This window comes from Agelaius phoeniceus, chromosome 6, assembly GCF_051311805.1.
Source record: "Agelaius phoeniceus isolate bAgePho1 chromosome 6, bAgePho1.hap1, whole genome shotgun sequence".
NCBI lineage: Eukaryota > Metazoa > Chordata > Aves > Passeriformes > Icteridae > Agelaius > Agelaius phoeniceus.
Window position 1 is genome coordinate 9,513,488 of NC_135270.1, and position 24,964 is coordinate 9,538,451.

Genomic DNA, 24,964 nt, shown 5'->3' on the forward strand with positions numbered 1-24,964 from the left:
CCCTCTCTCCAAACCCTGCGCAGATGGGGCTGGGAATGCCGGAAGGAGCCGGGTGTGCCTCTAATTGCAGAGCGTGCCTTTAATCCCGGCCTAAACCAGCTCAGCCTGTGAGCCTGTCCCAGCGTGGGGACAGGCCAGGACAGGTCTGTGCACATCCCAGCACCCGGGTGCCTCAGTCCCCAGCCTGCCCCACACCCTCCAGGCCGCTGTCCGGTCACTCCAGACCATTGCAGCAGGGTCTCTCCCTCCTCTCCGTGGCTCATTGGAGCCCAGCAGCTCCCTGCAGGTGGCGGCGAGATGTGACCTACTTGTCACTGGAATCACGCCCCTGCTTGGAGAGCCCTGAGCTCTTCTGACAGCTGGAGCCAGCTGACCCTGGCCATGTCCTGGGAGAGAGCAGAACCAGGGAAGCTGAGGCTGGTCTGGCATCCCAGAGCAGCGGCAGGGAGAAGGGAGCTGGGTGGGAAGCACTGGGTAAGGGGCAGGAGGAAGGTCCTTTCCACTTGGCGCTGGTGCTATTCCCTTGGGAGTTTTTAACTTCCAGAGTTGGGTTTCTGTTTGCCTGTGCACCTGGGAATCGCGGGTGAGGGCTCTGGTGTGTGGCCAGGGCTTTGTGTGGGTGCCAGGGCTGTGGATGGAGAGAGGGACACGGTAAACCCTTCTCCTGCCTGAGCTAAGCATGGAGAGAGAGAGGATCAGCAGGAACAGGGACAGCACTGAGATAACTCCAGCTCTGGGCTGTGTCACTCCTTATTCCTTGCTCTGCTGCGATTTTATCACGAGATACCTTTTTTCTGCCCTTCTTTTTCTCGAGCAAATAACACCAAGTGCAGCATTCTGTGGATTAATGGATCCCTCAGGCTCCAAGCCTGTCCTCTGGGGAGGCAGGTCCAGCTTTGGAGCCCTGTCCTGTGCCACAAGCAGCGTGACAGCAGCCTGCTGCCCCTTCCCTGGGGAGTGTCCTGCCTCCTGCCTGTGTGACCCCTGGCTGTGCCTGTGGCAGGTGCAGGAAGCAGGGTCTGCCTGCCTGGGCAGCATTTGGCGAGGGCAAAGGGCCTGCGAGTGGTGCTGCTGCATTAGCCAGGGCCTGCCTGCTGTGCAAAGCCTTATTAGAGAGCAAAAAGGGCTTTATTTCAGGCTGGAAGTCATCGAGCCTGTTCAGGCAGATGTTTATTTCCTCTGCTCCCTGGAATGATGTCATTGTGGCCAGCAAAGTTCTGTGCTTCCCCAAAGCTGGGCAAACTGCTCTGGTACTTTCTCAGGCTCCCCGGGCAGCACTCTATAAAATACAGGCAGTGTACAACTGGTTTCACAAGGAATTTCTGTTTAGCCTACTCATTAAAGTGCTCCAAAGGGAATCTGAGGTGTTTGTATTCCATGATTCTTGAGAACCAGTCCCTGTTTATGCTGGCAGGTTTCCAAATAAGGAGAAAAAAAAAGGATACTTCTGGGTCAAATTCTTGCTCTTAAGCTTTTATACTCCTTACCTCTTGGATGAGTCCTGTGCTCTGACATCAATCCTCCCACAGAGCACCAACCAGAGCCCTTCTGGCCTCTGGGATCTGAGGTGACATGGAAGGATCACCTGTTTATTTTTTTAATACCTCTGACCTAAGAGTTACTTTAACCCTCACTGTTTTTCCTGCTGCAGGGAAGAATGCTGGAATTAGGGGTTTCTTGGACACTACATTTGCTGCTTTCTGCTGGAAAGCAGGTAATCTTATTCCAGCTAGGGAAAAATGCAAGTTAAACTTTTTAACTTCACAAAAATGTCTGAGCCTAAGAAGGGGAAATGAATGGCTCTGTATCCCTAAAATTAGATTTATGTACACCAAAACCAATTTAAGATGCTTCAATTGCAACAGCCTTTTCCTCTTTAAATTTTTTTTCCTACTGTTAGAGGAACAGAACAAATAACAGCACCTGTGTATTTTAAAATTATGTTGTTAATAAAATCCCGGTACATTTACATAAATGACAACATTAATGTACAATTAAACAAAGCATTGTAATATTACAGCAACAAAAGAGGACCTACATATTTGTACAGATAGCTGGAGCAGCTACTTGAAAATACTTTCCAAAATAAAGCCTTCTGTGGCATTTCTCAGTGATAATTTTGACCCCCCTGTATGGCTTTCTGTAATAAATAGGGTTATTGGAGCTGGTGATGTTCAGCAGATGTGTACCTAAAGCACAAAGGGAGTGTGCCCTGACCAACCTGTCAGCTGACTAAAAATCCTTATCCATGCATGCAATTTGCCTCTGTGTAAATCCTTTAGGAACAAGGCCATGTCAGATTTTGATGGATTTGCTGGGAGATGCTGGTGGTTCCTTCTCCTTCCCTTTATCTAAACTGTGTCTGTGCTGGGCTTTGGAGCCTGGGTCCAGCTGAGCCTCCTCCTTCCACTGTGTTTAGATACAATGGGAATAAATTGTTGAATTTCTAATGAGGAATAAATAGTTCTCCACTGAAAACTTGGTTTCCTCTTGTTCACCCGTCTACAACAAATGGAAGTGTCCTGGCAAATGATTTTTGGTGGATGCTTAGCACAGCTCAGTGGGAATAGCTAGAGGTCTTTCCTCAATCCCAACCAGCTCCAGAGAGAGAGCAAACCACTGAGCTGGATGTTCTTTGGAGGCCAGGGGAGGCTTTTATTGCTTTTATTGCAACTGGGCAGTTTTTCAGCCTATTGCCAGCTCCTGCTACACCTGAGCCTTCTACAAAGTGTCTTTTGTGAGGTCAGGTCTCACAGGCAATGTTCAGAAACAAGCTTTTAAGGTGAAAAACGTGACTGACACTCACTATCAAACCTTGACAGCAAAAGGGTAGACAGTCTTTTTCTTTCTCCTCAAAACAGATCCAGATTAACAACTGGCACAGTGAAACTGTATTTCAAAACACTCAAACCCCCAACTCTCCCCTCCCCTCCCTGCCCCAGCTCAGCTTCTCATATTAGGCTTAAAGAGTGAGTAATTTCAGTGTTAGTATTAGTTTCTACTCAGCTTTGAACATAAAACCTCTCTCTCAAGGTGCAAACAGTTTTGGGGAAGTTTCTGTCGGTCTGTTGTGATGCACAGACGCTGGTACTACTGAGGGCAAGTATTTGTGTGCAGACAGATGGCTCGTGGGATGGGCTTTAGGATCAGGAAACTCCTTCTAGGCAGCCTTTTTACAGGGAAAACATCTGTGTGGATGAACCTAAGCCCATGTATTACTGCTGGGCTTAGCTCAATTGCCTCCTTCTCCACAGCCCAGCGCCGTGCTCGTGGAAAGGGCAGCGCCCATGGCTGCGGCTGGGGCTCTCCCTGCACCCCAGCTGGTGTCTGGGCCGTGGCAGCGTGGTTGGTGTGACAGTGTTGTTCCTGTGGCAGCAGCAGCAGCAGCAGCACAGAGAAGGCAGCTCCCCTCCCTGGGCACAGGGGGTGCCCGTTCAGGCTCCAGGGCACTCTCAGGAAGGTGCAGAGGGCAGCCAGCCCCAGGGCAGCGCGGTTTGCCAGCGGGACTGGGGCTGCCTCACACCCTGGAGGTGACGTACACCGAGTGCAGGCGCCCGGCCAGCGCTGCCTGCAGGTCCCTCAGAGGGTCCAGGCCCTGCACTTTGCTGTTCCTGCTGTAGATGAGCTGCTTGAACGAGTCCTGCTCCAGCAGGGAGCTCATGTGCTTGAGGAAGAAGCCCTCGCAGAAAGAGGCCAGTTCTGGTGCATTGTGAATCTGAGGAAGACAGCAGCATTATTAACCCCTTCTGTACATCACAGACCTAAATGACATCCCTGAGCCTCTCATTCCTAATGCTCTTCTCCTTTTTGTCTCTTGGAAAATTAAAAGACAGGAGTAACAGTGGAAAAGCACTGAAGGCAGGACTTTGATCATTTCTCTTGGTGCTTTTTGCAGGGGGGCATCCAGGCTTTTTTAATTCCTTCCCCTGCCGGCCTGCTGTTGGCAGAGCTGCTGGCCTGCACTCCAGCCCCTTCCCTTCCTGCAGCAGAGCAGCTGGCTGATGAGGTGGCCAAGGTACCTGTTTGGCTGAGCCACAGCACACAACAACGCTGCTGTGCTGGCAGATGGTGAGCAGGGCTCGGGGCAATCAGGACACGGGTCACAGGACGGGAGCCCCATCCCTCCAAGGAGGGGCTGAACACAGGAGAACGGGGATGCTGCACTCCTGAACCACCACGAGGTGATTTCTGCCTGGGATCTGGCTCCTTTTGCTTCAGGATCAGTAACAAGAACAATGAAACTCAAATTCAATATTAAGAAGCTCTGTGCACACACAGCCTCTTCCTGGGAATTCTGTGCAAATAATAATTTAAGGAAAAGTACATAATGGCCAGTAGGGAATGCTGTTTCCCCTTTTTACCACTGCACACTGTTAAATTTTAGGTCTGAAAGAAACCAGCCCAATGTGAGAGAAATTGAAAAGCATCAATGGGACACTACACACACGGTGGGAAAAAAATCATTAGCAGCCCTCTGTGCAGTTTTCTCCTTGTCTTTAAGGGATCTGATCCTGCAAAATTCCAGGAAGAGCAGAGCATTTCTCTGATTTATGTTATTTGCTACAGAGGTGTGTATCTGTCACACAACAGACTTTATGCTCCTTTTGGAGCTGAAAAGAATATTCTCTAGCAGCAGGGGTGCCAGGAAAGGGTTCACTCTGTAGTTGCTGTGGTGTGATCAATTGCCCCTGCTGCTCTCAGGATTTGAATCCCTCAGGATTTGCTGATGTTGCTGTATCAGCCTGTTAAGACAGCTTTCCCCTGCTCTGCAGGGATCCCCCATCCATTTCATCCATGATTGCTCCAGACAAGAAAACACACCGGGGCTGTGCAGGACTTTCCAGCCTGGAGCTGGGAATCATCTCCCTGGTGTTGTGGCTGGGAGGAGTCACCTGCAGGGAGGGTGCCCACCTGGGGTTTTTAGTTACCACCAGCAGCACACAGGCTGCTCACTGGGGTTCTCAAACCAGGCGGGTTGGACCTACCTTTGCATATTTATAGATGTTGACAGAGTTGTCCATGCTGATGGTCTGGGCACAGAGGATTTCACAGTGTCTCTGGAGGCCGTCCAGCTGGAACAGGCTGGCAGCCGACAGCAGCTACGGGGACAAGAGAGAGGCTATTTGAGATCATGAGGCTTGAAAGGCCTGGGGAAGGCAAACAGGACGGATGATTTCCTCTCTGAAGAGTCTCTGACTCGCTGTTTTAATGGCCAAGTCCTCATCAAACAGCAAAAAGGCCGCTCCATGCTGAAGTGTCAGACTGACACATTTCCCCTCTTAGCAAAAGCTCCTCCCACAAGCATATTTGCTCTCCTTTCTGTCAGCACGACACAGAAACACCAAGCAGCGATGTTTTGAAACTTTAAAGCTCATTTCCAAGCATTAAATATGCTCCTGGACTGAATGGGAGCCTGCTGTTAGCTCCTGGATTTTGCCTTTCAACTCTGTTTTATGCCCCAGCGCACTTGGCAAGACTTGGAAGAAAAAGCTCTCTCACCTCTAAGATATCAGTGGTGGGAATTTCCATGGATTCTGTCCCTCCATAGTATAAATACTGCATCAGCATCTGGAATGGGAAGAAGGCCAGGCATGAAGTTATCAGGGCAGTCACAAGGGGCTGTTGATGGCTGTGGTCCCCTTCCTGAGCAGACGGGAATCGTGTCCTGTGCCGGCTCCCACCTCCACTGGTGGCTTTTTTCTCACTCTGTAGTGTAGCAAATCTGCTACTTTCTAACAGTCCTTTTTTCTCTTGGGCCCTGAAAAGGGCCCTGCTGGGGACTTTGGGCTGAGGGTGACAGCGTGTCTCTGGGCAACACCGCCGTCCTTGTCTGGGATCCAGGCTGCCGAAGCCGGGCAGGCCGGTCACGCACCGAGTGCCAGCGGGCCCAGCGTGAGCATCCCGGGGACCTCCCAGCCACTCACCTCCCCTGCTGGGCTTCTAATCAGCTTCCAGCCCCTCTCCGGGCCTGGAGGAAAAGGCATTAATTGTCTGCAGGGAGAGCAAGAGGCAGCTCCTGCTCTTTGATCTGCATGCGCCACCCCCAGCCCAGGCAGTGTCAGGGGAGGGAATGGATCTGGTGTTGGATCACAGAAGTGTCCTGGGTGCTGTGTGGGGCTTGCAAGCTCTGCTTGCCATTCCTAACAGGGCTGGGAACTAAACAAAGCTGCCCCTTGTGAGATTGCCTTATTTGTTTAACAGAGTTGCATGCAGAGCCCTGAGCAGGACCCACATCTCTGGTGGCTCAGCATCCTCCACCCTACCTGAGCCCGCCTCTCCTTAACCCCTCTGACTGTATTTGCCATCAAATTGTCAAATACTGCACTGTTTCAATTCTTTCTGATTTGTCTCTCTCCCTCCACTGAAGCACAAGTTTATCTTTAGAAACCTTTTGATGTACAAATGCTGTTAAGGAAGCTTGTTTCAATACTCAGTTACATTTTCTTCTCTGTTGTGGCTTGAAGCTGCAAAATTTGGATGTCACCTGTCCAACACAAAACTTGTACAGCCCCTTACAAGCAGAACAAAGATGTTCTCATGGTCAACTTATTTCCCTCTAGTGAGATAACAGCACTGCTGACCAACAGACCAGGCCTGTTTGCTTATAAAAAGAGAAAAAAAAAAGCCTCAACCCTTTAGTGAAACAGCTACATGACTTATTCTGCACTTCACATCTCCCTGTTCCTCCACTAAATATGGAAATGTCATAAAAGCAAAGCAAAATTCTCAGTTCTGAGCTTTCTTAAAAGGGACACCACTGATTTCTTATAATCTGATTTGAATTAATATGAAGCCTGGCAACACACCTGCTGTAAATAAGTCACTTTTTGCTTAGCAAAGCATAAAAATGGTGGTGTAAAAAGTATGATAATGGTGTGTTAAAAGTATAGAACTACTTTTTAGTAGAAGACTAGTTTCTCCTGCTTTATGGAGGAGTCAGCTGCCTAGGAATACAATAAGACTATAGACTGGAAGAGTTTGTTTTAAGGCTGGAACTTTGGAAAAAGGGTATTTCAGAAAACTCCTTAAATTCAGATCTGCTCAAAGGTACTCCATTTCCACGTGTAATATTATCTAATTATGGTATTACTTATTATCTACTTATGATATTACTACTTGGGTTTGTCTTACCTTCCAAGTAGTTGAGAAGATGAAAAAGAATAAAGAAAGAGTTGGATTAAGTCCCATACCTTGAAAATGTTGTATTTCATATCACTGATTTCTACAGTCTTGCTGCCGTGGCCGTCGTGCTCTGTTTTATTGGTCATTAGGGTCTTGAACCTGGGAATGGTTTTAAACAGATTTAATTGAGAAGATCTGATTTAACTGTATTAGTGTGCCACACACTCATCACAAACAGCAAGGGCAAAACAAAGATCCCTCCTTGTTCTTTGCAAGCTGAAAATCAGAACATCTCCTTTAATTTAATGATGATTAGTTCAGGGATAATTTAAAACTGTAAATTGCCTGGATCTGATCTAATCCCACCTTGTGATAGGTGGAAAACCCTGTTTCCATGCCAAGAACAGAGAAACAAACTGCAAACTGCAAGTGCACCAGGCCAGTGTGAGATTCCAGGAAAGCTGGAGCAAGTGCAGCTCTCCCTGCAAACTCTGGGAGAAGGAATGGGAAGGCAGGGAATGGCTGGATATGTGCACTCCATCTACCACACATGATTTCAGGGATAATCATGGCTGGATTCATTATGTCCCTGGTTAGTGACTCACCTGTTAGATGCAGTAACCAGTAGGACTTTGTGTGCATAAAAGAGCTTTCCTTCCACTAAGAAAGTTACATCAGACATTTCTTTATTGTTCAGAAAGTGAGGATCTGTTGGGTAAAGCGACAAAAAAAAAGGTGACACTTTTTTTTAATACCGTGCATGCTTTTCAGAAAAGAAATCCAAACGAACAAATAAAAAAGCCCCAAGCCAGCAGCAATCAAAAGAAGATCACTGCTGAGATGAGCACCTTACCCAGCCGAGCTGGCAGAGTCTTCCGGATCTCGGGAATGCTGGGAATGGGGCTGCTGCCATAGCAGTGGGTGAAGATGGATGCCAGCTGCTGGTTGATGGACTCATTCTGTGAAGAGGATGGAACAGGGATCAGCAGGGGCCAAATGTGCTGTAGGGGCTCACCTGGGGCTTGCAGCAACTGCACCCTACAGGAGTTACCTCCCCACAGCTTTAAATTAAGGCAGAATTACAATATCTATGGAGTTGTGGAGGTATAAAGAGCTGCAGAGCTTCCCCCAGGTGTGAGGACTGTCTGGGGGCTGTTTATGAATTGAGATAAATGCTTCCAGGGCCATTTCCATGCCATAACTCCAAGGGACTTTGCCCAGCCATTCCCCTGTGCCTGTTGTGGCCAACAACAATGAAACCCCAGAACACTCAGCTCTGGTAGTCATAAAGCTCTGACTTACTTTGCTGGTTTTGAGGATGTCAAACATGAGCTGCAGCCCCTCAGTGACCAGCTCCTCATTGTAGTCCTCCTCTTTGATGGTGACAAACTCCCTCAGCAGGGTCTGCACCACGGAGTAGCGGGACTGGGAGAAGGTTGTCCGTAGGGACTCGATCCACACGTGGAGCTTCCAGGGCACTCCTGCAGCCACAGGAAAAAGGGACAGTGAAAAATGATTTCCTGAAGTGCCTGTGAGGAGATTATCCTGCTCCTATTACTAACACTTGGCAGCACTGAAGTAGCTCTATCTACATCCTAACAGCAGACAGATTTTTATCTTGATATTAAAGGTGACTGAACTGGGTCACTGACAGATTAAGTGACAAAGGATTGGCACCAGGATCATAAATTGGAAATTTCTGCTGATTTTTAAGGATCAGAGACTCCCTGTTTTGTTCTGAGCTTCATGGTTAGTCAGAACCACAAGACAAATTTGAACTGAAGTTGTAAGAATACATAATGCCACACAACTGTGGTGTGAGGTCTTTTCTCTCAGTTACACACGAGCTCAAAGCTTTTCTCTCTCCTACCTTGAGATCAGTTTTGTTCCTTCACCTTAAACCATTGATAAAGAGTGAATTTTAGACATAAGTATCTGACAGGAAGAAATGCCCCTTCCTTGATACATGTGAACACAGGATTCAGCCAAGTGTGAGGGACATCCCAGAGTAGCAGGAATTTGAAAAAAAACCCACTTATGAGGAGCCTTAAACACTTTTAAAATTTAGATTAAACAGGTTTGCAGATGTTGCTCTTCTAAGTGAGAGGGGCAGAAAAGGAAGGTTTTTATGCCTCATGTGCACAGTGCTGAGAAGGAAGGGCTCACCCAGGGCCCTGAGCTCCATGGTGATGTCCACGTAGCCGTGCTCGGCGCTGTAGTACATGGCCTCCTGCAGGGCCTTCATCCGCGTCTTGCACAGCCGCACCTGCCCCTCGCTGGAGCTGCCCTGGCTGGAGGTGTCACTCTCCACCCCCTCAGCCAGGATCTCCTCCAGGGACAGCACATCCCCCTTGGCCTGCTGGGGCTGGCTCAGGAGCTTGCGCAGGACATTCCTGAGCAGGGACGAGAGGTTTCGCTTACTGACAAAGGAAATTTCAACAACTCAGACAGGACTGTGGGGATTTGGGATTAGGGATCCGGCTCAGTAAACAGTAATTTCCTTCCCAAAGACAGCTGGCACTGTGGAGCAGCATGGAAACCACTTGTCCTTCCCTACCCCACATCCTAGAAACTGGTGCCCCTCAGCAAAGGCATAAACATGGCCTGCACTCCTCACATGGGGGGTTTGTTTGGAATTTCACACGGCAGTTGCAAGAAACAGACTTTCTTGTTTGTGTCTTGTTTGGGGAGTTTGCATCACGGGTGTCCCTCAGCCAGCTGGGGACAGCTGCTCCAGACATTCCCCAGCCCAGCAGGGCCACCCAGCACTCCCTGTGCTGCTGCACTGCCACCAGCCGCTGCTCCCCCTGCACCCACACCACTCCCTGGGGCTAAATCCAGCTTATTTAAGGACCCAGCTTTAGCATCACCCCATCCTATCCTATGGCAGAACAAGCCTTGGATCTCACTTATGTTTTTTCTGGGAACACAGAGGTTTCTGGAGGATCTTGCAAGTAATGTCTTATTTCTGAACAACCACCCTGAAAACAGGGTTGGAGAGCCCAGGCTGGCTGGTTTAATGATTCACCTCTTGACTGGCCACCCAAAAACCAGAGATGCAGACACCCAGGCTCTGCTGTAAGTTCTTCTTGCCACTTCAACCTGATTAGATTCCATCTCAGAACATGAACCAGGATCTCACAACCCTGATCTCATAACCTATCCTTAGGTGGGACTTGGTCTGCTGATGTGGGGCTTAAAACCAGGTCACTCTCAGTGCTGCAGAGCCAGACCAGCAAGTGTAAGGACAAGAAACAGCAAAGAAAGATCTTTGCTCTTTGTTGTCAGGAGAGTATTAACCCCACCTGCTGAACTGCACAGGCAGGGGTTTGGGTCACAAAGTCACACAGGACACACAGCAACACCTAGAGTGCAAAAAAGCCCTGTTGTGAGCAGGAGCAGAGCACTACCTGTGGCCGTGTGCTGCCGAGTGGCTGAAGCAGTTCATGTCCTCGTGGAGTGACGATGACATCCCGTTGACCTCCAGCATGCTCAGCAGTGGGTCAGCACCCCTGCTGAGCAGCAGGCTGACCAGTTCATAATTCCCTGGGGAAAAAGGACAGGAACATCAGCATGGTCCCTGTGTGGAAGCACAAAACACTGGGAGGACTGGCCACAGGCAGGACTCCCTGGCTCCATTCCCATTAGAGGGAGTAAGGAGTGGTGGCAAGACATCCAGCACTGGGTGTCTCTGGGAGAGGAAGAGGCCTTTTTTATCCTTTCCATAAAGCTTGGAACAGAGCAAGCCAGCCACTCCTCTTCATAAAAGCACAAAGATAACAGAGAAAGAAACAAAAGGAAAAAAAACTAAAACCACTTTGAGGTGAGAAGTGTTGACAAACAAGGCCAGCACAGACTCGTTCTCAGAATGCTCAGCTCCTGACAGCCCACTAGAAGAAATGCAGAATTTTTACCTGCATTTAATAAACTAATAAACCAAATTTCTTTATATAACAGTCATTTTTCCCCAGGCTGAATGGAAACTTGTTAATTTTTCACATCTGGGTGTTGCTTAGGCCCACAGACATGCCCAGACTAGACAGTTTATGTTCCTTGACAGTGCTTTGTGAAGGATTTGGTGCCATCAGCTCTGCTGTGGGGGCTCTGGGGAGGAGTCAATGAATGGGACAAGTTGGAAAACAGATACTTGGGGCCCATCAGGCTGGTGGCAGGAAGAGATGGAGAGTGCTGAGGCCACAGGGAGCTCACCTGCAGCTGAGGCCAGCTGGAGCGGGGTCTCAGCATAGTTGTCCTCCCCAGTATTCACGGCAGAGCCCTCCACGTGGGCACCAGCATCCAGGAGCAGCTGCAAGGGCACAGGAAAGACAGGGAGTTGGGAAAAGGGCAATTCAGGAGGACCAAGCAGCCAGGGCTGGGTGTCAGAAAGGAGAACCAGTGGGTTCAGAGTGAGGAGGGCCCATGTGGAGAGCACTGCCTCCTTTTTAATCTCCTTTATGGTCGTGGCTGTGCAATTGGAATCTCCAGCTCCAAAGGGCTCTGCAATCAGAGCAGGAAGTCCATCCTAGCTCCATGCTGTGCACAGGAAGCAGGGTTCCCCCAGGGAATTACCAGGCTGGTCATACCTCTGGAGCCTGTGTAGGGAGGCCAGGCAGCTGCAGGGACTGTCACACAGAACCTGCTTTCACTGAGCTGCTGTGAGGGAAAGAGCCCCCTCCCAGGTGAAGGGGAGAAGGTGCCAGGGTGATGGGCATGTTTTATGGCCAGGTGGGGCTGGCAGAAGGCTCTGGAGCACCCAGAGCAGGGCTGGCAAGGAGGATCAGCCTTGTGTGTGTGTATCCATCAGGATATTCCATGCTTCCACGATTGTGGGCACTGCAGTACACAACAGGAGCTTTGATTCACTTGGCTTCATCTCCTGGGAGAATCAAACTCATATCTCACACATAAATTAAGGCTGTCCAACCTCTGGAATACCAAAGGCTGCCTGGGCAGTTTGCCAGGTGGAATCTAATCTTTATAATTATGTATAAATGTACACAAACAAAAGATGAGTGTGTGCAGCCTCCATTTACTTACATCTTTTTTTTTTTTTTTTTTTTAAATTTTATTCCTTCCCTTTGAGCAGAAGGTAAATTAAATTCAACAGCAATTGATTGTCTGCTGTGATAGTTTTTCATTCCCCTGGAAGTCTGGGTAGCATTTCTGGGGCTCCATCCCATCCTGCTGCCCCCTGTGATAATTCCACAGAGAAAGGAGCAGGGAGGATGCCACGGGCTCAAATCCCACAACAGCTCAAGTCTTGTTCATGCCATTCTCAAGGATTATGAAGGAAGTTACAGATGATTTGCTGCCATTAGAGCAGACATCAGCACACACTGGATTTTTGCATGTAAATTTATAAACCAATTAATATCTACTGTTATAAAGCTCCTGATCAAACAGCCAACCTGCAACCACTCCACGTGAAGCACTAGTTTATTTAAAACTAAAGAAATTATTGTGCAGCATTGTTTTGGGAGCAGTGAGCTTTGGAGCAACACTGAAACCAAAGAAAGATACAGAAACATGCTGTGCTTTGTTATCAAGGCCTTGCTAGGAATTATGCCACCAATATTCATTCTCCTTGTTTTAAACAGCAGCAGGTTTTTTCACTGGTGTTTAGGAGGCTCAGGAAGGCTGGGAGCAAGGCATTTCAGTGCCCTGTGCCTGCTGGAAGGATTGCAGGCTGGAATCTTACCTGCACCACGGAGATGTGCTCGTGCAGCACGGCAAAGGTGAGCGCAGTCCAGTGCCGGCTGTCGGGATGCACCGAGGGGTATCGTGGAGAGGCACTGGGCACCTGGAGCAGGGAAGCAGCACTCATTACCCACTGCAGCCTGCCTGCCTTCCTCCCCTGCCTTCTACACAACCAGCCTCTTCCTCTGTGAGTGACTGGCCCAGGGAACGGGGACTTGGGCCACTTAGAGAACACTGTGACCACCACTCGCTCTGCCCCATCCCCTGGGACTTTTCATGGGCTCACTGGTTTTTCCCTGTGGCAGCTCCTTCCCTCGCCCTCCCCTGCCCATTAGACTTGCCAGTGCCAATCCTAACTGGAGCCACTGAGTGCTCCAAGAGGTTTGGAAGGTTTTCTCCCCCCTCCCAAATCCCTGAAGTGATGGTTTCTGGGAGAAATGCCTTGCTTGAAGCTTCCGGGACTGAAGCCTTCAGTTGCTAGGAGAGATTTCAGAACTCCTGTTAGTTTACAGCTGGATAGTTATGGGAAGAGGGTTACTCACTGGTATATCCAAATTTGCTCCAGCATCTATAAGCATTTGGACCATGGCTTCATCTCCAGCAGCACAGGCGTACATGAGGGGGGTCATACCCTTCAGAAAGGAAACAAAAAATAACAACATAAACAAAGTTATCTTTCTATCCCTACCAACAGTGACACTGTCATGGACACAGCCAGTTTGAATCTTAACCTACAGAGTCTGTGTAGGGACAGCATACATGTATTTATAAAGCATTTATGATTTCTATGCAGAGTGGGTACAACTGATATTGGAAAATGACCTGGACAAAACATCACTGGACAAGGCTGAAAGAACACAAAAAGGATCACTGAAAATTCTAGCCCTGTATTGTCCACAACCCTCCAGCTTTCCCAAGGCTGCCAACAAAAAAATCCCATTTCTTGGCTCATTTGTAGCCAAATTAACTGAAGGCAGAAAGCAACACAAAAATACAGACGATGAATTTATTTGGCAACTTCTCCCCATTGCTAAAATCCTATTTGCCTCAATATTTCAGCATTTCAATCCCATAAATCTCCCTCCTTCTACTTAACCAGCAAACCATGACGGCTCAGAGATGAATGATGAGAAAAATGAGCCTTACTTATGGAGCTCATTCCTGAAGTAGCCAAGGACAGAAAGGAAATGGCCTGGTAAAATCCATTCCTACTCACATCTCACAGCTTTCCTGCCCCCTCCTCTTAATTATTGCAGGCATTTGAATTTTTTACAGGCAGCATCTCCGCAGCTCAGTGTGCAATAACAGAGCTTCATCCTTAATGGGAGCTGCACTGTAAAATGGAACTACATCTCTCACACAGGAGCTCTGCTCTTGACTCTGCAAAGGTTTCTTTTCAAAGCAGCCACAACTCCCAGTTTCCTGCTTTGGGGCACTTCCATTGGTGAGGATATTTCTGGGTGAGATATTCTGGCTTTTGTGGGGCTTGGGAGGCTCCACACTCATTATAGACAAATAAACTGAGAATTCAAAATGCAGGTCTGCAGGCACAAACCCAAGTTAGGGCTCTAAAACTTGTATAGACTTAACACTGTCCTTTTTAATTTTTAATGTTAGTTTTGCACTTCCTGCTTGCTCCTTGCAAAGGGAAGAAGAGTTTGTTCTCCTGAACATCTCCAATCCCTTGAAACCAGAGTGCTTGGTCCCCATCAGAACTGAATACAGGGTCCTGCTCCAAACTCACATTTCTGAGGGGATGTTCTGAGTTCTTTTCCACAGATTTCCATGTACACAGATGGGCAAGTGGGTCTGAACATCCTGGACACGCTCACACCCTGGGAGTGGTCCAAATCCCAACCTGGATCTAAAACCTTTGTATTAAATTATCCCACAGCTCTGTCATACCCAAGTCAGTTTTCCCACGTTTGGGCATCTGGCTTTGTCTTACTCTTTTCCAAAAGGAGCAAAACAAGCTGGTGGCAAAGTCCAGCTTTGGTTTCCTGTTCCAGCTATGGCAGAGCTCATTCCCAGAACTGGGATTTAACTCTGCCTGGGGTGGGCAGTGCCGTGCAGGCACTTGCTTGGACACAAAGCTGAGTTGCTCCAGAGTCAAGTGGAGAATTTCCAAGCAACAATGTCTCCAGAGGGGGGCCTGTCCTGCCCTTTTTGTTGGTGCCAAAACACTCTCTGAGGGCCAAAGACGACAGAGCTGCCCCTCTCACAGCAGGGCTGGCAAGAGGAGGATCCCACCCACAGGATGAGACATCAGTGAGTGACAGCAGAAACTCCTCAGACTTCCCAAGGAGCTGCACACAGGAGTCTCTGTGCTGACAAAAGCCAGACAGCTCCCAGTTTGCTGTCTGTGTCAGAGGTAGGGGACATCCTGCAGCAAGAAGTGACAGTCCTGGCACCAGTGTCTGAGGTGTTGGGGCACAGTGGCTCACAATGCAAATCACAAAATAATCTTTGAGAGATTGAGTGGCCTCTGGGCTACAGGAACTGCAAAAGCTTATTTAAAAAAAAAATAAAGAGGAGGTGGGAAACCTTTATAATATAAATCTGCCACCTCAGTCACTTTACTGAAGTGAGTATCTATGATGAGATACCCACCCCAGTGACCACAAAGCTCCTGGTACTGGATTTGTAAATAAGGCAACTACACACCCAGATATGTCCAGGAGCAGTTTCTGCTACTTGTGTATACATTCACACTTCCCTTAAAACTGCAGGAAGGTGGGAAGTGCTATGGAAGATGTGCCAGGTTCAGAGCTGGGTCTGAAATGTTACTGCAGTAAAATGCTGGCAGTGAGAAAACCTCTCTACCTGAACATAAACCCTTCCCACCGCTCAATATCCTCTTGTTCCAGAGATGTGACAGCTCATTCTCCTCGCTGTGACAGCTGTAACGAGTGTTTATTTAGGAGAGGTGGCTTTTTCCCCCCTTTTTTTAAATTAAAAGCTAATTCCATGCATTGAATGATATCCCAGAGGACAGACTCTGCTGTTACTTGATGGGACTGACAGCATGAGCAGAAGCAGCCAGAGACTCCCAGGACTATCAAATCCCTGTGGTTCAGTGTAGCTGAGCAGGGAACAGTTAAGAATGGATAAACAGACACATCAGCACGATGGACTATGAGCAAATCTAACACTGACTGACACCAGGCCACTGGAGCGGGGTTCTCAGTGCTGTGTCTTGTATTCCAAACTGCTCTGAGCTTGAAAGCCATGAGACAAAAACACCTTTTGGTCACTCCTCACTAACCCAGCCGGGATTTGGGCTGCTGAGCCAGAGGAGAGTGTCACTGGAAAAGAAACCACTTTGCTTTGACATCCTCTCAGCACGGATCAGACTTTCCATTCACTGCCCCTGTGTTAACCTGCCTGCCATCAGTGCCTGAGACAGCCCATCCAAAGAAGAACAGACATTCCAGCTGATAAACAATCCACTCCAGGCTCTAATGGGGCGCTTTTTTTTTTGGAGGGGTGGCATGAGGGGTGGGGAAGTATTTTTCTGTGTTTTAAGGGATGCATTTTCAGTCTAAACCACAAGCCAAAATTAGAAAACCCTGGGAGAGGCAACAAACACGACCTGGTATTGATTTGCCACGTGGAAAGGAAGGAGGGAGCTGCTGATGCAGGGGGCTTTGGGGTGGTGAGGGTTTGTTCTGTGGCACACCTGATCATCCATGGTGTTCACCCCGTCGGGGCCCAGTGCATCGATGGCCTGGTTGATCAGATCCGTCCTCCCACAGTTCAGCATGCGGAAGCCCAGATCCTGCTGGAATTTCTCAGTAGCAGCTTTAGCATCCAGTCTCCTGAAGGAGCTGAAGCAGCATTCAGGTCTGTGAAAGACAAAAGAATTCCTGGATAGTGCCCACACCATTAAAAAATATATGGATCCTTAGTCTTTTCTGGGCAAAAAAATATCAAAAATTTTTTAAAGTATGAAATCAAAATCCAATTTAGGCAGGGGAACACCCTCAATGCTTTCTTTTCCAGCAACTCAACTGAAAGAAATGCTTTAACATTTCTGTGAGGATCTACTAAATCCTTATCCTTTAGATGACTATCAGGACAACTTTTATGTCATCTGGAAGGAGCCCAGGGATTACTGTAAATCCTCTGACTGTCTGCTCAGACTCTTCTGAATTCCAGACCTGGAAGTGTGTCTCCTTCACTGAAGGATCACTTCCCAACTGGAGGCTGGCACTGGGAGCTCAGCCCTTTGATGTTATTTTGGGGTGAATGCCTTCCACAGTGCCCTCCTGGTTTCCAGCACAGGCTCTTGAGCAAACTCTCAGTGAGTGAGATATAAGCCTGCCAAGTTCCTCTGATAAATGAGATGCTTTCAGCACAGCCATCCTCCTCTGGAGAGCCTGGACAGCCTGCCAGAGGAACAGGCCACTCATAACCTCACACAGAAGATTCAGGATGAATCTCTCATAAAATCCTACCATAATGTTGTTCTAACTGGTATCACAGTCTACCATGTTACCCAGAATAAGATGTAATTACTTTACATAATAGTAAGAAGAAAGACAAAAAGAAGAACTATGTAAAAAAAAAAAGTGAAATAAAATTACTCCACTTGAACTCCAGTGAACTTCAGAAAAACAAAGGTTTTTGAAGAGATGGAACTTGCCTTTGCACATTGTTCCTATCCCACAGCAAGTCAGGAATAAATAAATAAATAAATAAATAAATAAATAAATAAATAAATAAATAAGCAATTAAACAAACATACCAGTTTCAAGACCTTCTTTCCCCCTGAACATGCTGGATACAAAATGACTGCTTTAAAGGATCAAATAATGCAATCTGGAATTAAGTTTGGGTTTTTTTTGCTAGTTTAGATCTTTCATTCAAGCTATCTTATAAAGCAAAGAATAATCTTGTCATTAAGTCTGAGGCACAGAAAAACCCGGAACCCAAATACTTGCATTTCACATTCAATTTTCAGAAAGACAAAAGAATCTTTCAGCCCCAGCTGCATAGTTTGGCCAAAGTTCCTTTATCTCGGGAAGTACCAGAAGGTTAAATGCGTATCGCCTGTGCAGCACAGAGAGATCTGGCTTCTGGCAAACACAGTGGAAGCATGACCCTGAGATTAGCTCCGTGGTTAGAGCATGGTGCTAATTCTTAAGAGTTGGACTTGATGATCCTTGTGGGTCCCTTCCAGCCAGGAATATTCTGTGCCTGAGCACTGGCAGCTCCCACCTGTGTGCACCTGGGGCCGCAGCATTTCCAGCACTGGAGGGACTGATAAGACACTAAGTGAGCTGAGCTACAGCCCACAGAGGGGGCTTTATGAGTTTGTCACCTCTTCTGGAGCAGCAAGAGGTTTTGTTGTTTAATATTGTCCATTTTTGTGCTGGTGATTGGCCAGCACTGAACCCACCACACTAACTGGCGCGTTGGCCGGGAAATCTCAAAATGGCGAGCCAAAACCACTACAGGAAAGTTTTAAGAAGCTCCAAGGACCGGAGGAGCTTCCCAAAGTTCAGCCCACGTACTTGAGCTGGCGTGGCTCGCAGTCCAGCCCCGGGAGGAGCAGCCTGGCCGTCTGCCTGATGTCGTCGCTGTCCACGGTCAGGCTGCGGCGGTGCTCGGCGTAGGTGATGGCCACGCGCATCCACTCCATCAGCGGCGGCAGCAGCATGAAGGGGCTGTGAAGGGAGGGCAGAAATCCATGAGGGAACAAGGGCTGGGGCTGCAGGACACTGTGGGCTCCTGGGTGTGCAAGGGGGAGCCTGGCACGGATAAATCCCACCTGAGGAAGGAAACTGGACTGGAGGTCATGGCTGTAGGAATGAGCCGCTCAGCCTCGGCCACCTGAGCAGTTTATGTAATAGCTGTGTCTGTTATTCTAAATAATCCATAGGCACAGGATTATTTATTATTTATTATTATTTTACACTCCTCCGCTAGGAACACTACAAATATCCTTGACTGTTTGCAACTTCAAATCTTGCTAAATTCAGTCCTGCCTCCATTAATCTTTACGTTACCTCTATCCCCACGGCTTTCTGCATTATGCCTTTCTTATGCAGAGCTCAGTTATGCCCACCTGACCCTCAGTTTTACCCCCCCGAGCCTCCAGACCACAGAACTGGTGGAACAATGAGGTTTTACTCAATATGAAGGGCTACAAGGCAATAAAGGAATATAAATAAGATAATAACAGCAGCACCAGCTTGTGATTAGCCCCCTTTACTCCTGCTGTAAGAATGAACACAGCACTGAGATCATACATTAATGTATATTAACCATAATGCTCTCATACACAACACATCTCATCTACCCTCTCAATATACAGCCAGACTGATCTATTTTGCTTGATTTTTTCCCCAAGGATACCTGCCACCCCAGTGGAAGGCTTGGAACTGCCAGCTGTAATGAAAACACCTCTCCCATTCCCAGAAACGACTTCATTAACGCTGTGGAAAAAGAAGGGAAAAAAAAAGTCTGTTCCATTTAACCATTCAAAAGAAAAGAACTGAGGAGAGAAAGGATCAATTCCTTTACAACGTTCAGAGACAAAAATATATATATGAGGCAATATGAACTGATTGGGCATTAATGAAAGTAGCTGAAGCCATGAAAGGCATTTTCAAAGCTGTGCCTGTGTACATGTGTGAGGGCAGGAAGAGGGAGCTGCACCAATCCCCTTAGAAACCATTCATTCATAATGGGATTTACAAGCACAACTCCCTTTATCGCGACTTTGAACACCCTCCAGGCTGGAATAACTCCACTCTGTAAAAATGTGCTGTTCCCATTATTCCCAGTTGCAAGGTGCACCCTGAAACGCTGCCACTATCACTCTGCGAACACACCCACTATTTTTCACTCTTCTCCTCCTCTTCCTTTTCTTCTAAGTTGTGAAACAGCTTCTACAAAACCAGAGCTGTTTTAAGCACCGGATCCTGGATTGCCCAGGGCCAGGGTGTTTCTAACAGGACATTGACTTTCTCCTGTTATCAGTTTCACTTTTCTGCCAAAGAATCAGAATATCACAGTTGCTGATACTGCTACAATCACCACTTTGAAAATCACCCATCAGCTCATCCTTCCCAAGACTTTCTGAAAGGGATGGGATGAATCATTCCAGCTCATCCAATTCAGAGCTGACTGACCTCCTCAAGGGAAGAGCAGGAAGTGTCCACAGGCATTTGGGAGATGCCTTTAAGCAAATTCTCTGCTCCAGAGAATTTCAACTCTTATCCGGCCTGGAAAAGAGCCATTCACACTTTTTGAATGCAGGTACTTAAGAGAGGAGCCAAAATAATTATTTATCTTTTCTATGTACTCTGCAGAGCCTCTAGCATGGAATTCAAAGTCCACAGAGGTGATGAGGGCAGAGAGGTAGGCCAGGGAGGCTAAAAGCACCAAAACTAAGTACAGAATTAAATTATATTTAGATTGGGAATGCTCAGGAGCACTGGAAAAGATAATCTTACAAGAGATTCCATCTGCCACCTTTTGTGGTAAACAAAGATTTAGGCCATATCCCAGCTTCCCTGACACTCCCATGGTGGGAACACTGCTGGGCTGGAACCCTGATCAAACCCTGGTGACTGACTCAAGGCCCTGGGCAGCCAGAACCTGTGGTCAGCCAGCAGCAAATGCCACGGAGTCTGCACCAGAAATAACACCTATCCTGAAGGAATTTCCACTCTGCAAAAAATCCACATGTGCCAGGGTTATAAATGGCTTCCACACAAGCAGACCTTGGATGTGGAAAACTTGCTTTGGGAGGAATAGCAAGAAGAAAGATTTTTTTTTTTCCCCTTCTGTTTCTTTTTTTAATCTCAACAGATTTTTTTCCAAAGGCTTTAAAAGTGACAGCTCAGACTGCCTGGTTCTCCTTGTGTCCAAAGGGGAGCAGACATTGGAATGCAAAAAGCAGTGTCAGGAAGGATGTTCTCATCCTGCTGTCCAGATTTTCCAAACCCCACTGCTGGCATTGCTGTGCAAATTGGATAAATCATTCTTTATTATTCATTATTCTATCGAGGGTCACTATAATGGCTTCAATTTTGCTGAAAAAACTTTGTTTCTCTGCAAAATTTCTAGCTTGAGGATGGGCTTCTTACTCTTTCTCCCTGCTTTTATCCAATTATTTTCTTTCTCCCAACTTGGCCACGCTCTGGGAACAGCTTTATCTTCCTTTGCTCACTGACACTCCACCAGATAAGCAGCATTATCCCAGGATTGAAGCAGAAAGAAGAGGTGCAGTTCAGCTGAATGAAACACCAACACGTCGCACTAAGAAAATAAATGAAATTACTCATTTCCTAGAAAATAAAATGCTGTTCTCAACCCTGTGGCCCTTAACCTGGACATCCATCTGCCCCCAAGGAATCACTGATCATTTCACAGTCTGCAGCAGGGGAAGGGGGGAAACCTTAGTGGAAAATTAACTGGGAGATGCTGCAAGCTAAAGAATTAATTTCTGTCTCTGCGCTCCTGCCTGTGCCATGCTCTGCCTGGTGCCATTTTCCTCTGGTCTTCCTGACATTTAGAAGCATTTGGCAGCTCATTAAATTCCACACATGAAGTGATCCAGCCTTGGGAAGCTGTCATATTCCAGCAGCAGCTCCCTGGGGACGCAGACCCTCAGTTTTCTTAGAAGCACAATGCCACCATGGCTTCTTCCAGTTTTTTTTTGCCGTGAAGTTGTTTTGGAGTGATGCCAGTGTGAACTGGGACTGTGCACAGGATTGGGAAGTGGAATGGGAACTTCTCCTCTTCTGTGCACCTTGTGAAGGATCACACTGATGCCTGATACTGTCATGGGCTGTCAATATTCACACTCGTAAGTTCTCTGAAATTCTCTCCATCTGGAATTGGACAGCCACTCCCGAGGGGATCACCTTGGAGCTGGGTGAGAGCACTCTGAGAAAGAACAGACTTTATTATGGGCTTTCCCCCTTCCTTTGAGCTAAACCACATTGTTTTATTTAGACATAGCCGAGGAGGCCAAGCAGCATTTGGCAGAGAATTTACAGCAAGTTTTAGGATAACTTTTTCCTGGAAAAGGTACTTTCATTAGAATGGCTCTGGACATGACTGGCATGTGGAGAGCACATGCAGCAGCATCTCCAGGAGAAGCTGTGGGATCACAGACTTTCAGGGATATCCATCACAAAGAAATCTTTCCCAAAGTGGGCTCTTCGGGGGATTTATAGGAGCACTGGGATCAAGATATTTTGGCAAAGGGAAGTTAATTGTATGCAAAAAGGAGAGCACTCCAGAGGAGTTAGAAAATCACATGATCTTTCCTGTGCTTTGAGCACCTGCTAACTCAGGTGAAGACAGTGGGGTTTCCCACAAAAAAAGCCATTCTATCACATTCCTTCCCCCTGGCTGTGCCCCCAGGAGGATCCAGTGACAAGACTGCTGAAAAATCAGTCATAGAATGGTTTGGGGCGAAAAAAACTCATCTTGTTCCAACCCCCCTGCCATGGGCAGAGACACCTTCCACTAGCCCAGGCTGCTCAGAGCCCCTTCCAACCTGGAGGGAAAAAGGAGGAATAAAACATTTTCCCTGCTGCCCCACCTCTTCTCTGCCATTTTTCATTGCCTTCTGCTCTGCTACAGCAAAACAAAGCAGGAGCCAACAGTGACAGCAACAGCAAAAAAGAAAAACCTTTTTCTTCTAAACAAGGCTCTCCTTCTTCTAAAGTGGGAAAGAAAATCCTGTCCTAATGGAAGCAGGTGGGAATGGCAAAATTCACCTCCCTCCTGGCAGCCTGAGCAGGGCCTGAGCCACACAGAAACAGTCTCCATCCTGCCTGTGCCCAGGCCTTCTAAATGGTCTGAGTGAACTAAAGCACTTGGAAATCTCACAATATTTATGGTCACAGTGGGGTAGCCCATGGTAACCCCCCATATTTGACTTGCAGGGACTATACAGAGGCTCCCGTGGAGAAGAATCCCAAATCTTTAAAGATCAGTTTGCAAGGGACTAAAAAATAAAAAGGAAAGGTTTTCAGTGCAGTGAGCTAATGTTTGAATTTATTGCTGGAATCAAATTCTATGGCTCAAAGTCACTCAGATGGAAAAATCCCAAGGATGGCAACAGAGTCAAAAAGAAATTAGAGTGAAGTCTCATTGCTTGGAGAAGGGAAAAGATTCTGAGGCAAGACAGAGTATCCAAAACTCAAACCATGGCACACTGATGTGGAAAATAGTGGCATATTTACAATTTGGATTCTCAAACACTAAAAACCCTCTTCAAGCAGCAGGGAGGAAAAAAATGTATCTTAGAGTATGTAATTATATGTGAATAAAATAACAACAGAGATGTTGATTTAGAAGAAACACAAAATTGTTGCTCCAAAATACAACCAGCTTCAGACAGGAGCTATTCCTCACAGATTCAAAAGTATTTTACAAAATTTCAAGAGCTTCCCACATTTACAGGAGAAAAAAACAGGAATTACCATGCTGGGCCCTATTCAAGGATCATCTCAACATGTGCAACATCTTTCAAGGCACACAGTCCAGATCCTTACAGAAAAGGAAGAAGAAATTTAACCACATCCAACTGACCCCAAAAAGTGTTCTTCTGACTTCCCTTAAAACAATGACTGGCTCACATCTCAGAAGATAAGAGTTCTCAAATTTTAGTGGATCGTTATCAAGTTACTAAGGCCTTGGCTTGGCTATGCCATGAGTTTAGAGAGTTATCCTGCAGTCAGACACTAATGGAATGAAAGCCATCTGGTTACTATTATATTTATTGGGATCCTTTCTCCACTGAATCTGCCTTCAGAGTTTCCTCTTTATATAGAGAATATAAAATGGTACAAGAGTAGTTTAAATCTAGAACTGGCAGCTCTGATCCTTCTTCCCACAGACAGATATAAGACCTTTTCCATCCTTTGCAAACCACACTTAAAAATAAGGTGCAGCATCAGACAGGTTTTACTTCATGTTGCTACAAATCAAAGGAAAAATTAAATTTGAGTTCACTAAAAAAAATAACATGAAGTAATCATTGGGAACTCACTATGAAACTTAAAAAGAGCTCTCAAGTCTATGGTTTATTTATTGTAATCACATTTTACAAACTTTACCAACAGGGAAAAGATTTCATTTTCAGGCTGGAAACAAGCACTGGTGCTGCTCTGGAATGTGCCATGTGTCTCATTAGAAAAACATATTTGCAACATCTGCAAAGCTGAGGCAGGAGGAAGGTTTCTAGAGAGGCAGAAAATAATGAAAACCAACTTCAAATGTACACAGTTGTTGTTAAGAGGCAGATAAATATACATGATAGTTTAACCATGACAATATGGTCACAGTTATGGGGTCAAGATGTGACAGATTTCCATCTGTCCTCCCAGCCCCACACAGAGCTGTTGGAGCCCTAATGGACACGGAGGAAACGCAGAGGAAGGAAAATCACCAGTCCTGCTCCTGCTGCTGCTCCCAACTCCTCAGTGCCCTAAAGCTCTTCATTAGGTGAAAACTACAGCAAACCATTTGGGGGATGAACTATTCTTCCATGTGTCTGGACCTAATTGCAGTCCTGACCTCAGTTAACATGGAGTGAGTCCAGTGGAGGCCATGGAGATGCTCCAAGGTCTGGAACACCCCATCTCTGCAGCCAGCCTGGGAGAGCTGGCATTGCTCAGCCTGGATGAGAGAAGGCTCCAGGGAGACCTCAGGGAGCACCTGAAGGGGCTCCTGGAGACCTGGAGAGGGACTTGGGACCTGACAGGACAAGAGGGCCTGGACTGACAGGACAAGAGGGAATGGCTTTCCAGTGCCAGAGGGCAGGCACAGATGGGATATGGGGAAGGAATTCTTCCCTGTGAGGGTGGGGAGGCCCTGGAAGAGATTCCCAGAGAAGCTGTGGCTGTCCCATCCCTGGAAGTGTCAAAGGCCAGGTTGGACAGGGCTTGGAGCAACCTGGGATAGTGGGAGGTGTCCCTGCCCATGGCAGTGGGGTGGGACAAGATCACTTTTAAGGCCCCTTTTAACCCAAACCATCCCATTATCCTGATTCCATGATTATTCCAACAGGGGCTCTGGCCAGGCCATCTACATCAGATCCAAGCCTTTCCCAACTCTTACAAAAAAGTGTCTGCCCTGGTTTGCAAGCACAAAACACTTTCCAGACAAGATCCAA

At 47.2% G+C, this 24,964-nt stretch overlaps 1 protein-coding gene across 1 annotated transcript in view; it reads right to left on the reverse strand.

Annotated features, from left to right (window-relative positions):
- Window positions 1-1,926: 1,926 nt before the first annotated feature.
- The window catches only part of ABTB2 (ankyrin repeat and BTB domain containing 2), a 111,686-nt gene continuing 88,648 nt past the window's right edge, over window positions 1,927-24,964 (reverse strand). The window contains exons 4-17 of the mRNA XM_054634709.2: window positions 18,336-18,488; window positions 16,499-16,664; window positions 13,362-13,451; window positions 12,821-12,922; window positions 11,332-11,428; window positions 10,533-10,668; window positions 9,289-9,515; window positions 8,425-8,603; window positions 7,976-8,081; window positions 7,728-7,830; window positions 7,191-7,281; window positions 5,500-5,568; window positions 4,986-5,099; window positions 1,927-3,715 (exon numbers count right to left, since the gene is read on the reverse strand). Coding sequence (XP_054490684.1) covers window positions 3,518-3,715; window positions 4,986-5,099; window positions 5,500-5,568; window positions 7,191-7,281; window positions 7,728-7,830; window positions 7,976-8,081; window positions 8,425-8,603; window positions 9,289-9,515; window positions 10,533-10,668; window positions 11,332-11,428; window positions 12,821-12,922; window positions 13,362-13,451; window positions 16,499-16,664; window positions 18,336-18,488 — 1,831 coding nt within the window. The 3' untranslated portion in view covers window positions 1,927-3,517. The remainder of the gene's footprint in view (window positions 3,716-4,985; window positions 5,100-5,499; window positions 5,569-7,190; window positions 7,282-7,727; window positions 7,831-7,975; window positions 8,082-8,424; window positions 8,604-9,288; window positions 9,516-10,532; window positions 10,669-11,331; window positions 11,429-12,820; window positions 12,923-13,361; window positions 13,452-16,498; window positions 16,665-18,335; window positions 18,489-24,964) is intronic.